Below are 19,566 nucleotides of genomic sequence, written 5' to 3'. Positions count from 1 at the left end.
ATATGGGAGAGCAGAGAGCAGCTCCACTGTACAGGTTATAGAAACCTGTTCATAAACACACAATTCAGAGCCCAGAATCTCTCTGATCACTGGTGCTGCCCAACACCACATACATACAGTGACAGACAGCCTTCTCCTCACCTTGGTGGCAAATATCTTTATAACTAAACCAAGACAGACAACAGCCTGTCGTTTCCAATGGGAACAAATTAGCCATAGTGGGCAGAAGAAGCAAGGAGGGGGGCAGAGCCAAGCACGAGCTAGCGAGATCCTATTGGCGCGTTCTAGCACCATGAGCATTTTTCCGTTAGGGAACGCCTAATCTGTGAAGTGTGCGTGTGCAATAAATCAATTCACCTTTGCACTCCTTCTAAACAACGCAATTTTTAAAAACTATGGCAAAGGGTAAAGTTTACAAACCGTAGTCCACTCTGTTCATAACATATTCTAGTTTTGGGAACAGAGAACTGTATTGAGATCAAATGTTTCATCGATAAGAACATTTGCAGAATGTCGGCCGAAATCCATCTCGTTCCATATTTGGTAGCGAGTGGAAACGCAAAGCGAATGCTTCACATTTATATCCAGTGAAATATCTGTCTCATTGTTCCACCTGTGTTGGTGGTATTCAGCTGGCTGTGGTGCAGCCTACCTTGGCGGTATTCAGCTGGCTGTGGTGCAGCCTACCTTAGTGGTATTCAGCTGGTTGTGGTGCAGCCTACCTTAGTGGTATTCAGATGGCTGTGGTGCACCCTACCTTAGTGGTATTCAGCTGGCTGTGGTGCAGCCTACCTTAGTGGTATTCAGCAGCCTACCTTAGTGGTATTCAGCTGGATGTGGTGCAGCCTACCTTAGTGGTATTCAGCTGGATGTGGTGCAGCCTACCTTGGTGGTATTCAGCTGGCTGTGGTGCAGCCTACCTTAGTGGTATTCAGCTGGATGTGGTGCAGCCTACCTTAGTGGTATTCAGCTGGCTGTGGTGCAGCCTACCTTAGTGGTATTCAGCTGGCTGTGGTGCAGCCTACCTTAGTGGTATTCAGCTGGCTGTGGTGCAGCCTACCTTAGTGGTATTCAGCTGGCTGTGGTGCAGCCTACCTTAGTGGTATTCAGCTGGCTGTGGTGCAGCTCCAGCACCTGTAGAGCAGCCTTTAGATTGGCCTGTGGCGCCGACAGCTCCATTTTGATTGGGCCGAGGCAGTGGACATCAGGAGGGGACAGGTACATGCGCAGCAGAGACAGGTAGACCTGTATAACAACAACATGGGGTTAAGAGACAGGTAGACCCTGTACTAGAATAACACTGGATTACCAGATATAGAGGTTTACCATAGAGACAGGTAGACCCTGTCCTAGAATAACACTGGATTACCAGATATAGAGGTTTACCATAGAGACAGGTAGACCCTGTACTAGAATAACACTGGATTACCAGATATAGAGGTTTACCATAGAGACAGGTAGACCCTGTACTAGAATAACACTGGATTACCAGATATAGAGGTTTACCATAGAGACAGGTAGACCCTGTACTAGAATAACACTGGATTACCAGATATAGAGGTTTACCATAGAGACAGGTAGACCCTGTACTAGAATAACACTGGATTACCAGATATAGAGGTTTACCATAGAGACAGGTAGACCCTGTACTAGAATAACACTGGATTACCAGATATAGAGGTTTACCATAGAGACAGGTAGACCCTGTCCTAGAATAACACTGGATTACCAGATATAGAGGTTTACCATAGAGACAGGTAGACCCTGTCCTAGAATAACACTGGATTACCAGATATAGAGGTTTACCATAGAGACAGGTAGACCCTGTACTAGAATAACACTGGATTACCAGATATAGAGGTTTACCATAGAGACAGGTAGACCCTGTACTAGAATAACACTGGATTACCAGATATAGAGGTTTACCATAGAGACAGGTAGACCCTGTACTAGAATAACACTGGATTACCAGATATAGAGGTTTACCATAGAGACAGGTAGACCCTGTACTAGAATAACACTGGATTACCAGATATAGAGGTTTACCATAGAGACAGGTAGACCCTGTACTAGAATAACACTGGATTACCAGATATAGAGGTTTACCATAGAGACAGGTAGACCCTGTACTAGAATAACACTGGATTACCAGATATAGAGGTTTACCATAGAGACAGGTAGACCCTGTACTAGAATAACACTGGATTACCAGATATAGAGGTTTACCATAGAGACAGGTAGACCCTGTCCTAGAATAACACTGGATTACCAGATATAGAGGTTTACCATAGAGACAGGTAGACCCTGTCCTAGAATAACACTGGATTACCAGATATAGAGGTTTACCATAGAGACAGGTAGACCCTGTACTAGAATAACACTGGATTACCAGATATAGAGGTTTACCATAGAGACAGGTAGACCCTGTACTAGAATAACACTGGATTACCAGATATAGAGGTTTACCATAGAGACAGGTAGACCCTGTACTAGAATAACACTGGATTACCAGATATAGAGGTTTACCATAGAGACAGGTAGACCCTGTACTAGAATAACACTGGATTACCAGATATAGAGGTTTACCATAGAGACAGGTAGACCCTGTACTAGAATAACACTGGATTACCAGATATAGAGGTTTACCATAGAGACAGGTAGACCCTGTACTAGAATAACACTGGATTACCAGATATAGAGGTTTACCATAGAGACAGGTAGACCCTGTACTAGAATAACACTGGATTACCAGATATAGAGGTTTACCATAGAGACAGGTAGACCCTGTACTAGAATAACACTGGATTACCAGATATAGAGGTTTACCATAGAGACAGGTAGACCCTGTACTAGAATAACACTGGATTACCAGATATAGAGGTTTACCATAGAGACAGGTAGACCCTGTACTAGAATAACACTGGATTACCAGATATAGAGGTTTACCATAGAGACAGGTAGACCCTGTACTAGAATAACACTGGATTACCAGATATAGAGGTTTACCATAGAGACAGGTAGACCCTGTACTAGAATAACACTGGATTACCAGATATAGAGGTTTACCATAGAGACAGGTAGACCCTGTACTAGAATAACACTGGATTACCAGATATAGAGGTTTACCATAGAGACAGGTAGACCCTGTACTAGAATAACACTGGATTACCAGATATAGAGGTTTACCATAGAGACAGGTAGACCCTGTCCTAGAATAACACTGGATTACCAGATTTAGAGGTTTACCATAGAGACAGGTAGACCCTGTACTAGAATAACACTGGATTACCAGATATAGAGGTTTACCATAGAGACAGGTAGACCCTGTCCTAGAATAACACTGGATTACCAGATATAGAGGTTTACCATAGAGACAGGTAGACCCTGTACTAGAATAACACTGGATTACCAGATATAGAGGTTTACCATAGAGACAGGTAGACCCTGTACTAGAATAACACTGGATTACCAGATATAGAGGTTTACCATAGAGACAGGTAGACCCTGTACTAGAATAACACTGGATTACCAGATATAGAGGTTTACCATAGAGACAGGTAGACCCTGTACTAGAATAACACTGGATTACCAGATATAGAGGTTTACCATAGAGACAGGTAGACCCTGTACTAGAATAACACTGGATTACCAGATATAGAGGTTTACCATAGAGTTGCATGTAATACCTACTAGCTGTACAAGTTCAACGCGTGTCAATCAGAGGGAGTTACTCACATCTTTGTTTCTGTCTGTGTCTTGGTCATAATGCCGGTGACAGTACCTGAAGGGAGAGAAACAGAAAATGGCAGCATTATAAAATGACAATAATCTCAGCAAAGCATAGACAAGGCCTGGAGAGAAATTAGAATATGTGGCGGATAATTTAAAAACATCTACGTTTCTTATTTGGAAAGAGGTTTTTTGAATCAGCATGTTATTGTTTCTGGCTGGTGGGTTGTTTTAGTGGGAGACAGGCTGATGTCCTACTAACTAATTGATAGGGTTGTCAAATTCCTGCAACTTTCCCAAAATGCACAGGTTTTTCCAGAAATCCCAGTTGGAAGATTCCTGGAACAGGAGGGAATAAGCAGAAAAGCCGGAATCCTCAAAACAGGAATTCTGGGAACCCTAGGGATATTGGGAACCCTAGGGATATTGGGAACCCTAGGGATATTGGAAACCCTAGGGATATTGGGAACCCTAGGGATATTGGAAACCCTAGGGATATTGGAAACCCTAGGGATATTGGGAACCCTAGGGATATTGGGAACCCTAGGGATATTGGGAACCCTAGGGATATTGGGAACCCTAGGGATATTGGGAACCCTAGGGATATTGGGAACCCTAGGGATATTGGGAACCCTAGGGATATTGGGAACCCTAGGGATATTGGGAACCCTAGGGATATTGGGAACCCTAGGGATATTGGGAACCCTAGGGATATTGGGAACCCTAGGGATATTGGGAACCCTAGGGATATTGGGAACCCTAGGGATATTGGGAACCCTAGGGATATTGGGAACCCTATATTAAAACACAGGGAAATCTGGATTCTGTCTGCACTGGGCCTTTAAAATACTTATTTAAATATTATTTAACAGGATAAAAACCATTTCTCACAACTTCAAGAACATATGCAAACGTATATATGTTTTGCTTTGGTGTATTATCTGCTATAAACATCACTGAGCAGTCCTGTGTTATTGGGGCTTACGCGTTGGCATAACAACTGCCACTTCCTAGAAACAAAATAAAGGAACGTCGTCTCTAACTTTCATTCCCTCACCAGCAGCGTGAAGTTTTTTGTTTTGTTTATTTTCTTTGATATCTTTCTGATACTAAGCAAATGTTTTCAAACCACCTTTCTAAAAACTGTTTGGTTCATAACAACTAAGTATTATACTTTCATTTGTAACGACAGACAACAGGGTTCAAATCTGGCAGTCCTCTAGTTTAACGCAGGAATGTAACCTCACATTCTGCTAAGCGCCTCAACTTTTAAGATTATTATTTGACAAATCAAAGCTAAGGAGCTGTCGCATTGTGTGAATACTGTTGGCCTACGAACATCAAGGTAACACCTAAATGTTATTCATTCTTATAGGCTCCTTTAAAAAGCAACACTTGTCATCTGTTTTTCCCACTGTGGCCCCACGAGGAACTGCAATAGCAATAGTTGCAAACCACAACATAACAGTCCCTGAATCTAACGGTCTTTCTGCCGTTCCTCATATCCTATCTCCTACTCAATCGAGCCCGAGGTCCCTGCCCTCTGACCTTCTCCAGTGTGTTTTAGAGGAGGAGGCGAGGAGAGATGCTGCAAGGAATATAGGAAAGATAAACTGAGTCTCTCTGTGTATTGAGCTTTAGCCATGGAAGGTGAGGTGAGTCGGCTAAGGCACCTGAGGTACTACTGACTTTGATCAGTTGACAGTACTAACGACAGATTTACAACGGCATTCAGAATGAAACAATTAGAAATGGATAACAGGTCTCTCTCCCTCAGTCTCTCTGCCAGAAGACTCCCTCCAACTCTCAAGAGCTGAGGATTGTGCTGCTGGGGTACAGGGAGAGCTGGGAAGAGTTCAGCAGGAAACACCATCCTGGGCAGAGAAGTGTTTGAAGAGCGCTTAAGAACTGCCCACTTTGGGCAAATAAAAGAGGAACAATGGGTACATAGTCATCCCCAGAATATTTTAATTTGTCGATTTTCAACATTACCAACTTCAATGTTAAGAACCCTATAACAACATGGGAGAAAATGAAATGTATTCTACAAGAACCAATTTCACTCCCTGAAAACACACCCCTGTGGAACAATCCTTGGAGAGCTTTTCACAATTCACAGATAAATTGGTCCACATGGAAAACTAATGGCATAGGAAATACATTTATTTCCTTGACAGAATTAAAAAGCAATTTTGGACTGAACAAAAATATCAATGCAACAATTTCAAAGACTTTACTGAGTTACAGTTCATAACAGGAAATCAGTCGATTGAAATAAATTCATTAGGCCCTAATCTATGGATTTCACATGACAGGGAATACAGATATGCATCTGTTGGTCAACAGATACCTTTAAAAAAAAAGGTAAGGGCATGGATCAGAAAACCAGTCAGTTTCTGGTGTGACCACCTCATGCAGCACGACACATCTCCTTCACATAGAGTTGATCAGGCTGTTGATTGTGGCCTGTGGAATGTTGTCCCACTCCTCTTCAACGGCCGTGCGACAAACTCGTAAAAAAATATTACTTACTATTCATCACTACCTTACAAGTTCTCCTCTAGAATACGTGTTTCACGACTTATTTACTACATACATGAGTGGTAAGTCAGGACTGATGATGTTGACTGATTTCCTTATATAAAACTTATATTTTTGTTCAGTGCATATGATAACATAACATTGTCTTTATATTTAAATGGTCTTTATATTCCACAAAATGTTATGTCCCAAAGGCTGTCCAAACACTTAAGACGAAAGGGAATTCTGACTGTGTAAAAAAGGCCATTAGGAGACTCTAAAATGTCGTATTCTATACCCTTATGAAGAAAAACTAGTTATTAATGTGTTCGATAGGTTTCTCTCAGGGGACCCCTATCTCGATAGGTTTCTCTCAGGGGACCCCTATCTCGATAGGTTTCTCTCAGGGGACCCCTATCTCGATAGGTTTCTCTCAGGGGACCCCTATCTCGATAGGTTTCTCTCAGGGGACCCCTATCTCGATAGGTTTCTCTCAGGGGACCCCTATCTCGATAGGTTTCTCTCAGGGGACCCCTATCTGTCTCACTACTCTCTGTAAAGTAAAGGGCCGGCTTGCATAAAAACACATTAAGTTAATTTCCCCCTTATCTTTTCCCTTAAAAGTTTCCTTAACTTTAAAGTCAGTTGCACAAAACATTTTAAAAGGTGAATTTCCCCCTTAAATTAAATGAAAAAAGTTAAGGGTGCTCATGAGGTCCCTTAACTGCTTCATTCAGTATGGATATCAATGTAAACAGCATTCGTGGAGGTGAAATGTTGCTTTCATCCGCTCTGGTTACAAAAGGAAAACATCAACCAGCTAGCTTCTTAGCTAAAACAATGGAAGGTGCACAATCCATGGCTACAAAGCTAGCTGGCTAGTTAGCTATAGCTACTCTGTCAGCTAGCATGACATGCTAGAAAGTAATATAAACAAGTTGAGAAAAAAGTAACTACAAGAAACAAGATTTATTATGGGTGGAATGTGCGAGCTCGCCTGGCAACCAGAGCATGACACACGTCAGGAAATAAAACTCTGTAGTCTACCTGGAAATTCATTCACAAGACTAATACATTTTCCTAATATTTTTCATTTTAACATATTTTATCATTTTCTGTTATCCTCTCATTTTAATTCAAGTACTTTTCAAGTACCAACTGGCAACATTTTTTTTGCCAACATTTACTGACACCGGCCATATTCAACTGGTGTTGAGCGTTTGTAAATGTGTCAGTTATTCTGCCAGCTATGTCTATCGACAGGTGTCGCAGTGACATCATAAACATTCTATTGAAATAGTTACTTGCATAGTGGAGTTTTTTGTTTAGACATGTAGCTAGCTAGCTAAACAATGAACCATAATCCCAACTCATAACGTTACTACCCTGCATGAATCTGCGGGTAGCTAACCAACCAGGTTCAATGTTAGCTAGCTAACATTAGGCTATAACTAGCAATGCAAATAGCTCTGAGATACGAATAATATTACTACACAGATCATACACGTAACGTTAGCTAACTAGCCTGCCAGCTAACGTTAGCTAGCTAGCTAACAGTACACTTTAACAGCAGGCTACAACAACACACCCTGAGTAGATACGGTACATAGTAAATATGAAGACAGATTTAGACATTGCATATAATTGAACAGTTCCATTTCACGTCACGCTGTTTATTATGTTTTACCGGTTTCTCGCAATTATTCATCCTGGGAAAAGGGAGTGGTTTTGGGCAGGAAATTCCGGTAACACGGTTCCCTGGCATTAAACCCTTAACTTTCATATTGGGCCCAGTGTTTATTGAGATAGAACGATAACAGGTAGGAATCGAAACATTTGTTTGTTTGTCTCAATATAAATCACAGTGTTAACTAAATATGTACAACTTATAATAATTATTAATAAAGAAAGACATACGGTTAGGGATGCAAATATGTAAAGATAAATGTCTGAAGACTAAAAGGGTTTGATCAGAGCTATGTATCCACAAATCACTTTAGTTCTTCTATTTATTTTTTGTACAATTGTATTTTTTTTCCTTCTTAAACTCTTGTTGTAGTCTTATAAAATAATAAAATAAAGTACAAAAAATACTGGAAAATAAGAAAGACTGTACTATAGAACGAGTAGGAGGTCCTCTGTAGCTCAGCTGGTAGAGCACGGGGCTTGGAACGCCAAGGTAGTGGGTTCGATCCCCGGGACCACCCATACACAAAAATGTATGCACGCACGACTGTAAGTCGCTTTGGATAAAAGCATCTGCTAAATCGCATATTATTATATTATTATTATCATCTGCTGAACATGCAATAGTGTTCAAATGGTCCCATTATTATTTGGTGTCACATGATGCATGAGCAAGTGTTAAATCCCTTCCCCTTTCCCCAGCCCAACCCAGCCCCCACCAAGTCACCATGTTTGGTGTCATCCCTTCCCCTTTCCCCAGCCCAACCCAGCCCCCACCAAGTCACCACGTTTGGTGTCATCCCTTCCCCTTTCCCCAGCCCAACCCAGCCCCCACCAAGTCACCATGTTTGGTGTCATCCCTTCCCCTTTCCCCAGCCCAACCCAGCCCCCACCAAGTCACCATGTTTGGTGTCATCCCTTCCCCTTTCCCCAGCCCAACCCAGCCCCCACCAAGTCACCTTGTTTGGTGTCTAATGAAAAAGGCGATTTTTTTCCTGCCGGCACAGATTCTCAGTAGACTTCAGAGGGGAAGAGGCTAAACCTTCGTCAGCTAACTATCCGTGTGTGTGTGTGTGTGTGTGTGTGTGTGTGTGTGTGTGTGTGTGTGTGTGTGTGTGTGTGTGTGTGTGTGTGTAGTACTACTCACTCCTTGGCCATGTGTGTGTCCTTCAGGACGTGTACGTAGATGAAGAGGGCCTGTTCATGTTTCCCCATCCGACCCAGCAGAAGGGCACGCTCCTCCAGAAGACCTGACACAGACAAACGACACGGCTGAGGCTGTGTGCTAGCCTCCGTGAATGTGTGTTCACCATGCCACTAGGTTGAAGATACCCAGGTTAGGACAAGTTATGATTCCATGCGGAAGCTTTTAAAAAAACAGATTAAATGAGACCAGCGTCGTTGCTAACTAGCATCGCTGGTCCCATTGTTTCGAATTCTTCCTCATTCATGCAAAGAGCTCTGGGATATCACAATCCTCGTGTCTTAACCTTTGTCATCTTCAACCTAGTGGCATGGTGAACACACATTCACGGAGGCTAGCATACAGCCATTTGCCATAGGAGTTGGCAAGACAGCACAAACAGATCTGGGACCCAGGCTAGAGTACCAAACAAACTCTCTTATCCAATCAGTACTTTCAACTAAAGAAGTAAAAATAAATAATAATAATAATAATAAACTAAAAAAAGTAATAAAAGGACTGCATACGATCACTGGAAGTACAACCAGTCAGGAGGAAGCACAATAACTGTTGAATCTACCCACAACCATCCCATTCTCAAGTCAGAGATGAGTCGTTCTGGTTCGTAGCTGGTAGAGACCTCCAGGAAACACCTCTACAGTCCCTACAATAGTTTACAGTCTCTACTATAGCCTTCTGGTCTCCTCACCATCGAAGGGGAAGTCAGAGATGAGTCGTCCCGGTTCGTAGCTGGTAGAGACCTCCAGGAAACACACTAGCTTCTTCCTGAACTCTCCCAGGTCCCCCTCCTCCTTCCCAGCAGCCACTCCAGGAACCCCTACAGGAAGACAAAACAGACAGATCTATTAGAATATCACATATCAGCTATGGAGTACCTCAGGGAAGTGTGATGGGGCCAGGGCCATTTATAGATCGATGATACTAGATATTTCGCAGGCTTCCAAAAAGTATTTTGTCCATTTTGTCAGTCCAGTAAGATACGCTGGCTGATAGTGCTGAGCGATTAGTGCTTTCTGAGGTCGTTTCGATTTCGATTATATTTTTTAAACAGGAAATGCACTATGCATTATGTGGGTTGAATGCCGTAACACAGAATAAAACCATGAATAAAAGTCCCATGATTGTAGCGACTGCCAAAATACTGCTTATCACTTATTATCCATCAGTTGTTCACTTTACTTCAATAAAATATTTCAGTTCTTGTGTATATTGCATTTGTTTTATTTGATGACTTTATTATTTCATTCAGGTCGTCATATCATCTCCATAGAGCTGCTGTCTTTGCAATTTGACAAAATCACTATTGTAGTAGTAAATAAGGCATACTTTTATGACTGCTGAATACCAACTCTCAATCACTTACAGTGAGGGAAAAAAGTATTTGATCCCCTGCTGATTTTGTACGTTTGCCCACTGACAAAGTCATGATCAGTCTATAATTTTAATGGTAGGTTTATTTGAACAGTGAGAGACAGAATAACAACAAAAACATCCAGAAAAACGCATGTCAGAAATGTTATAAATTGATTTGCATTTTAATGGGGGAAATAAGTATTTGACCCCCTCTCAATCAGAAAGATTTCTGGCTCCCAGGTGTCTTTTATACAGGTAACGAGCTGAGATTAGGAGCACACTCTTAAAGGGAGTGCTCCTAATCTCAGCTTGTTACCTGTATAAAAGACACCTGTCCACAGAAGCAATCAATCAATCAGATTACAAACTCTCCAACATGGCCAAGACCAAAGAGCTCTCCAAGGATGTCAGGGACAAGATTGTAGAGCTACACAAGGCTGGAATGGGCTACAAGACCATCGCCAAGCAGCTTGGTGAGAAGGTGACAACAGTTGGTGCGATTATTCGCAAATGGAAGAAACACAAAAGAACTGTCAATCTCCCTCGGCCTGGGGCTCCATGCAAGATCTCACCTTGTGGAGTTGCAATGATCATGAGAACGGTGAGGAATCAGCCCAGAACTACACGGGAGGATCTTGTCAATGATCTCAAGGCAGCTGGGACCATAGTCACCAAGAAAACAACTGGTAACACACTACGCCGTGAAGGACTGAAATCCTGCAGCGCCCGCAAGGTCCCCCTGCTCAAGAAAGCACATATACAGGCCCGTCTGAAGTTTGCCAATGAACATCTGAATGATTCAGAGGAGAACTGGGTGAAAGTGTTGTGGTCAAATGAGACCAAAATCGAGCTCTTTGGCATCAACTCAACTCGCCGTGTTTGGAGGAGGAGGAATGCTGCCTATGACCCCAAGAACACCATCCCCACCGTCAACCATGGAGGTGGAAACATTATGCTTTGGGGGTGTTTTTCTGCTAAGGGGACAGGACAACTTCACCGCATCAAAGGGATGATGGACAGGGCCATGTACCGTCAAATCCTGGGTGAGAACCTCCTTCCCTCAGCCAGGGCATTGAAAATGGGTCGTGGATGGGTATTCCAGCATGACAATGACCCAAAACACACGGCCAAGGCAACAAAGGAGTGGCTCAAGAAGAAGCACATTAAGGTCCTGGAGTGGCCTAGCCAGTCTCCAGACCTTAATCCCATAGAAAATCTGTGGAGGGAGCTGAAGGTTCGAGTTGCTAAACGTCAGCCTCGAAACCTTAATGACTTGAAGAAGATCTGCAAAGAGGAGTGGGACAAAATCCCTCCTGAGATGTGTGCAAACCTGGTGGCCAACTACAAGAAACGTCTGACCTCTGTGATTGCCAACAAGGGTTTTGCCACCAAGTACTAAGTCATGTTTTGCAGAGGGGTCAAATACTTATTTCCCTCATTAAAATGCAAATCAATTTGTAACATTTTTGACATGCGTTTTTCTGGATTATTTTGTTGTTATTCTGTCTCTCACTGTTCAAATAAACCTACCATTAAAATTATAGACTGATCATGTCTTTGTCAGTGGGCAAACATACAAAATCAGCAGGGGATCAAATACTTTTTTCCCTCACTGTAGATGTATTTTCAGATAGCGATACCTCGAAGAAACTGCTCTCCATGTATCCCCACTTGACCGTGCATTCTTCGGTACCTTACGTAGCAGGCGTAAAAGAAACACAGACCGGACAAGTAGCCGCGGATTGGATCATGATCATTGTAGTTCATTATCACGTTTTCAACGCTAAACTATGTAGAACATTGGCATGTTGGAAACTACACCTCCCTAGTACATCGCACAGTTCAGGCATGATCTGATGCATCTCTAGAGAAACTGCAGCGCAATGTGCGCATTGAGCTCACAGACAAAAACAGAACGAAATGGAATTTCAAATAACTGAACCGGCGCAAGTCAATTAGTTGTTTAAAAACGAAAGATAACCGACATTTCGGTTAATCGCTCAGCCCTACTGGCTGATAACTGCTGGCTTATCCACAGGCCTCCAGTAGTGTGTATAGTCGTCCCTTAGGCAGGTCTTTCCTTCAGGCAGGGAGTTGAGGGACTGCTTCATAAGAAATACAGGGGGCGGAGGTCCGGGTGCCTTGTGAGAATTCTTCGGCGAGTGGGTAAACCGCCTCTACCATCCGTTCTATTGGCCAACGTGCAATCACTGGAAAATAAACTGGATGACCTACGATCAAGACTATCTGTAATATCTTATGTTTCACCGAGTCGTGGCTGAACGACGACACGGATAATATAGAGTTGGCTGGGTTTTCCGTGTATCGGCAGGACAGAACAGCTACGTCTGGTAAGACGAGGGGTGTGGGTGTGTGTCTATTTGTCAATAACAGCTGGTACGCAATGTCTAATATTAAAGAAGTCTCAAGGTATTGCTCGCCTGAGGTAGAGTACCTCATGATAAGCTGTAGACCACACTATCTACCAAGAGAGATTATCTATATTATTTTTAGCCGTCTATTTACCACCACAAACCAATGCTGGCATTAAGATTGCACTCAATGAGCTGTATAAGGCCATAAGCAAACAGGAAAACGCTCATCCAGAGGCGGCGCTCCTAGTGGCCGGGGACTTTAATGCAGGGAAACTTAAATCCGTTTTACCTCATTTCTACCAGCATGTTAAATGTGCAACCAGACGAAAAAAAAATAACAACAACTCTAGACCACCTTTACTCCACACACAGAGACGCATACAAAGCTCTCCCTCGCCCTCCATTTGGCAAATCTGACCATAATTCTATCCTCCTGATTCCTGCTTACAAGTAAAAACTAAAGCAGGAAGTACCAGTGACTCGCTCAATACAGAAGTGGTCAGATGAAGCGGATGCTACGCTACAGGACTGTTTTGCTAGCACAGACTGGAATATGTTCTGGGATTCATCCAATGGCATTGAGGAGTATACCACCTCAGTCACCGGCTTCATCAATAGATGCATGGACGACGTTGACCCCACAGTGACCGTACATACATATCCCAACCAGAAGCCATGGATTATAGGCAACATCCACACCGAGCTAAAGGCTAGAGCTGCCGCTTTCAAGGAGCGGAATGCAAATCCGGACGCTTATAAGAAATCCCGCTATGCCCTCTGACGAACCATCAAACAGGCAAAGCGTCAATAAAGGACTAAGATTGTATCCTACTAAACAGGCTCTGACACTCGTCGGATGTGGCAGGGCTTGCAAACTATTACGGGAAACCCAGCTGCGAGCTGCTCAGTGACGCGAGCCTACCAGACGAGCTAAATGCCTTTTATGCTCGCTTCGAGGCAAGCAACACTGAAGTATGCATGAGAGCATCAGCTGTTCCGGATGACTGTGATCACGATCTCCGTCGCCGATGTGAGCAAGACCTTTAAACAGGACAACATTCACAAGGCCGCAGGGCCAGACGGATTACCAGGACGTGTACTCAGAGCATGCGCAGACCAACTGGCAAGTGTCTTCACTGACATTTTCAACCTCTCCCTGACCGAGTCTGTAATACCTACATGTTTCAAGCAGACCTCCATAGTCCCGGTGCCCAAGAAAGCGAAGGTAACCTGCCTAAATGACTACCGACCCGTAGCACTCACGTCGGTAGCCATGAAGTGCTTTGAAAGTCATGGCTCACATCAACACCATCATCCTGGAAACCCTAGACACACTCCAATTCACATACTGCCCCAACAGATCCAAAGATGACGCAATCTCAATCGCATTCCACACTGCCCTTTCCCACCTGGACAAAAGGAACACCTATGTGAGAATGCTGTTCATTGACTACAGCTCAGCGTTCAACGCCATAGTGCCCTCAAAGCTCATCACTAAGCTAAGGACCCTGGGACTAAACACCTCCCTCTGCAACTGGATCCTGGACTTCCTGACGGGCCGCCCCCAGGTGGTACGTGTAGGCAACAACACATCTGCCACGCTGATCCTTAACACGGGGGCCCACAGAGGTGCATGCTTAGTCCCCTCCTGTACTCTCTGGTCACCCACGACTGCGTGGACAAGCACGACTCCAACACCATCATTAAGTTTGCTGACGACACAACAGTGGTAGGCCTGATCACCAACAACGATGAGACAGCCTACAGGGAGGAGGTCAGATACCTGGCAGTGTGGTGCCAGGATAACAACCTCTCCCTCAATGTGAGCAAGACAAAGGAGCTGATTGTGGACTACAGGAAAAGGCCGGCCGAACAGGGCCCCATTAACATCCACGGGGCTGTAGTGGAGCGGGTCGAGAGTTTCAAGTTCCTTGGTGTCCACATCACCAAGAAACTATCATGGTCCAAACACACCAAGACAGTCGTGAAGAGGGCATGACAACACCTTTTCCCCCTCAGGAGACTGAAAAGATTTGGCATGGGATCCTCAAAAAGTTCTACAGCTACACCATCAAGAGCATCCTGACCGGTTGCATCACCGCCTGGTATGGCAACTGCTTGGCCTCCGACCGCAAGGCACTACTTAGGGTAGTGCGTACAGCCCAGTACATCACTGGGGCCAAGCTTCCTGCCATCCAGGAACTCTATACCAGGCGGTGTCAGAGGAAGGCCCAAAAAATTGTCAAAGACTCCAGTCAACCAAGTCAGACTGTTCTCTCTGCTACTGCACGGCAAGCGGTACTGGAGCGGCAAGTCTAGGTCCAAAAGGCTCCCTAACAGCTTCTACCCCCAAGCCATTAGACTCCTGAACAATTAATAAAATGGCCACCCGGACTATTTACATTGACAACCCCTTTGTTTTTACACTGCTGCTACTCCACTTTACCCCTACCTACATGTACAAGTTACCACGACTAACCTGTACCCCCGCACATTGACTCGGTACCGGTACTCCCTGTATATTGCCTCGTTATTGTTCTTTTATTGTGTGACATTTTTATTTTTTTACTTTATTTAGTAAATCTTTTCTTAACAATTTCTTGAACTGCATTGTTGGTTAAGGGCTTGTAAGTAAGCATTTCACGGTAAGTTCTACACCTGTTGTATTCGGTGCATGTGACAAGTAACATTTGATTTGATTTTGATTTGAGTAGTAGTAGTGATAGCGGCAGTAGTAGTAGTAGTAAACAGTTGAGGTACTGCTTCATGAGTCCCTGGACCATCTCTAGGTACAGCTGTATCAGTACTGTAGTAGTAGTAGTAGTAGTAGTAGTGGTAGTAGTAGTAGTAGTGATAGTTGTAGTAGTGATAGTGATAGTAGTAGTAGTAGTAGTAGTAGTAGTAGTAGTAGTAGTAGTAGTAGTAGTGATAGTAGTAGTAGTAGTAGTAGTAGTAGTGATAGTAGTAGAAGTAGTAGTAGTAGTGATACAGCTAGCAGTAATAGTAGTAGTAGTGATACAGCTAGCAGTAATAGTAGTAGTGGTAGTGATAGTAGTAGTAGTGATAGGGATAACAGTAATAGTAGTACTGATAGTAGTAGAAGTAGTAGTAATATTATTAGTAGTAGTGGTAGTAGTAGTAGTGATAGCAGTGGTAGTAGTAGTAGTAGTAGTAGTAGTAGTAGTAGTGATAGTAGTAGTAGTGATAGTGATAGTAATAGCAGTGGTAGTAGTAGTAGTGATAGCAGTGGTAGTAGTACTAGTAGTGATAGTAGTAGTAGTGATAGTAGTAGTAGTGATAGGGCTAGCAGTAATAGTAGTAGTGGTAGTGATAGTAGTAGTAGTAGTTATAGGAGTAGTAGTAGTAGTAGTGATAGTAGTAGTAGTAGTAATAGTAGTGATAGTAGTAGTAGTAGTACTAGTAGTGATAGTAGTAGTAGTGATAGTAGTAATAGTGATAGTAGTAGTAGTAGCAGTGATAGTGATATTAGTAGTGATAGTATTAGTAATAGTAGTAGTGATAGTAGTAGTAGTAAGTGATAGTGATATTAGTAGTGATAGTATTAGTAGTAGTAGTAGTGATAGTAGTAGTGATAGTAGTAGTAGTAATAGTAGTGATATAATTAGTACTAGTAGTGATAGTGATATTAGTAGTGATAGTATTAGTATTAGTAGTAGTGATAGTAGTAGTGATAGTAGTAGTAGTAATAGTAGTGATAGTAGTAGTACTAGTAGTGATAGTAGTAGTAGTAGTGATAGTAGTAGTGATAGTGAGTAGTACTACTAGTAGTAGTAGTTGTAGTAGTAGTTATAGGAGTAGTAGTAGTAGTAGTAGTGATAGTAGTAATAGTGATAGTAGTAGTGATATTAGTAGTGATAGTATTAGTAGTAGTAGTAGTAGTAGTAGTGATAGTAGTAGTAGTAGTAGTAATAGTAGTAGTAGTACTAGTAGTGATAGTAGTAGTAGTGATAGTAGTAGTGATAGTAGTAGTAGTAGTAGTATTAGTAGTAGTAGTAGTGATAGTAGTAGTGATAGTGATAGTAGTAGTAGTAGTAGTAGTAGTAGTAGTAGTAGTAGTAGTAGTAGTGTGGTGGTTGTGGTAGTAGTAGTAGTAGTAGTAGTAGTATTAGTAGTAGTAGTAGTGATAGTAGTAGTGATAGTAGTAGTAGTAGTAGTAGTGTGGTGGTTGTGGTAGTAGTAGTAGAAGTAGTAGTAGTAGTAGTAGTAGTAGTAGTGATAGTAGTAGTAGTAGTAGCAGTAGTAGTAGTAGTAGTAGCAGTAGTAGTAGTAGTAGTAGTAGTAGTAGTAGTGATAGTAGTAGTAGTAGTAGTAATAGTAGTAGTAGTACTAGTAGTGATAGTAGTAGTGATAGTAGTAGTAGTAGTAGTATTAGTAGTAGTAGTAGTGATAGTAGTAGTGATAGTGATAGTAGTAGTAGTAGTAGTAGTAGTAGTAGTAGTAGTAGTAGTAGTGTGGTGGTTGTGGTAGTAGTAGTAGTAGTAGTAGTAGTAGTATTAGTAGTAGTAGTAGTGATAGTAGTAGTGATAGTAGTAGTAGTAGTAGTAGTGTGGTGGTTGTGGTAGTAGTAGTAGAAGTAGTAGTAGTAGTAGTAGTAGTAGTAGTGATAGTAGTAGTAGTAGTAGCAGTAGTAGTAGTAGTAGTAGTAGTAGTAGTAGTAGTAGTAGTAGTAGTGGTGGTAGTAGTAGTGGTAGTATGGTGGTAGTAGTAGTAGTGATAGTAGTAGTAGCAGTAGTAGTAGTAGATCTTACCCTCGGGCAGGGAGTTGAGGTACTGCTTCATGAGCCCCTGGACCCTCTCTAGGTACAGCTGTATGAGGACGTTATGGAACTCTGGTCCTGTCTCCTCCCAGACATGTATGATGTGCTCCAGGTAGGGCACAGCCAGCTCCTTAAAACCCTCCTTCAGGAAGTTCAGGACCTTGTCTCTGGGCAGGGTCTCTACCTCCGTCAGGTCCTCAGTGAAGATCTGGGGCAGAGACAGACACACAATATAAATACTGGGACAATGTTCTTGTTTCATGATTTTCACATTAAATTGTCCCTCCAGTTGGAGGGTGTTTAGAAGTTGATGCATTTATTGATCCCTTGGTTTCATCTCCAAGTGGCCCTCGATTCTGCAGTATTAAACACGTCACAAGGAGTGTCACTCCATCGGGTGTAGGGCCAAGGGAAAGGGGTCGATTTGGAATTGAGGCACTCTCTCACCTTCAGTCCGTCTTCAGGACAGATCTTCAGCACCCAGGGAGAGAACTCGAAGATGATGCCCAGATTCTCCATCCCTGAGGAGAGAAAAAGAGGAGTCTTAGAGAGCTCAGAGATGAGAGTGGGATGTGGGTATGAGAGTTATTGAGCAGTATGTGGTATTCATATGGTGTCTCCCGAGTGGCGCAGTATGTCTCCCGATTGGCGCAGTGGTCTAAGGCACTGCATCGCAGTGCTAGCTGTGCCACTAGAGATCCTGGTTCGAATCCAGGCTCTGTCGTAGCCGGCCGCGACCGGGAGACCCATGGGGCGGCGCACAATTGGCCCAGCGTCGTCTAGGGTAGGGGAGGGAATGGCCGGCAGGGGATGTAGCTCAGTTTGTAGAGCATGGCGTTTGCAACGCCAGGGTTGTGGGTTCGATTCCCACGGGGGGTATGAAAAAATAAAAAAATATGTATGCACTAACTGTACGTCGCTCTGGATAAGAGCGTCTGCTAAATGACTCAAATGTCAAATGTTATGGTGCTATAACCGTGTGCACGTGTTCTCTGTCAGTCACACATTTAAATATGTTGTCTGTAAAGTCTATTGTATGTCTCTAATCCAGTTTTTATTTGGATGTTTAAAACATAGTGTTGAGAGGTGAGCTCACCCAGTCTCTGGAGGTACTGCACAGTCCTCTCATGCCCCTTTAGGGGAGAGTTAGCCTTGGTGGACTGGTCCAACAACACCTGCAGAGCTAGGGGAGGAAGAGGGGAGAGTTAGGGGAGGAAGAGGGGAGAGTTAGCCTTGGTGGACTGGTCCAACAACACCTGCAGAGCTAGGGGAGGAAGAGGGGAGAGTTAGGGGAGGAAGAGGGGAGAGTTAGCCTTGGTGGACTGGTCCAACAACACCTGCAGAGCTAGAGGAGGAAGAGGGGAGAGTTAGGGGAGGAAGAGGGGAGAGTTAGCCTTGGTGGACTGGTCCAACAACACCTGCAGAGCTAGTGGAGGAAGAGGGGAGAGTTAGGGGAGGAAGAGGGGAGAGTTAGCCTTGGTGGACTGGTCCAACAACACCTGCAGAGCTAGGGGAGGAAGAGGGGAGAGTTAGGGGAGGAAGAGGGGAGAGTTAGCCTTGGTGGACTGGTCCAACAACACCTGCAGAGCTAGAGGAGGAAGAGGGGAGAGTTAGGGGAGGAAGAGGGGAGAGTTAGCCTTGGTGGACTGGTCCAACAACACCTGCAGAGCTAGAGGAGGAAGAGGGGAGAGTTAGGGGAGGAAGAGGGGAGAGTTAGCCTTGGTGGACTGGTCCAACAACACCTGCAGGGCTAGGGGAGGAAGAGGAGCAGGGCTAGTGGAGGAAGAGGAGCAGGACTAGGGGAGGAAGAGGAGCAGGACTAGGGGAGGAAGAGGAGCAGGGCTAGGGGAGGAAGAGGAGCAGGACTAGGGGAGGAAGAGGAGCAGGACTAGGGGAGGAAGAGGAGCAGGGCTAGGGGAGG

The 19,566-nt window shown here is 43.6% G+C and overlaps 1 protein-coding gene across 1 annotated transcript in view; it reads right to left on the bottom strand.

Moving 5' to 3' along the window:
• Positions 1-1,071: 1,071 nt before the first annotated feature.
• The window catches only part of LOC311145278 (vam6/Vps39-like protein), a gene marked incomplete at its 3' end in the record, with an annotated part of 69,539 nt that continues 51,044 nt past the window's right edge, over positions 1,072-19,566 (bottom strand). Inside the window, 7 exon segments of the mRNA XM_084181512.1 lie at positions 1,072-1,245; positions 3,736-3,781; positions 9,083-9,185; positions 9,828-9,956; positions 17,637-17,853; positions 18,093-18,166; positions 18,742-18,828. Coding sequence (XP_084037638.1) covers positions 1,072-1,245; positions 3,736-3,781; positions 9,083-9,185; positions 9,828-9,956; positions 17,637-17,853; positions 18,093-18,166; positions 18,742-18,828 — 830 coding nt within the window.

Source organism: Coregonus lavaretus (assembly GCF_964263955.1).
Source record: "Coregonus lavaretus genome assembly, chromosome: 18".
Lineage (NCBI taxonomy): Eukaryota > Metazoa > Chordata > Actinopteri > Salmoniformes > Salmonidae > Coregonus > Coregonus lavaretus.
This window is presented reverse-complemented; position numbering and strand designations above follow the sequence as displayed.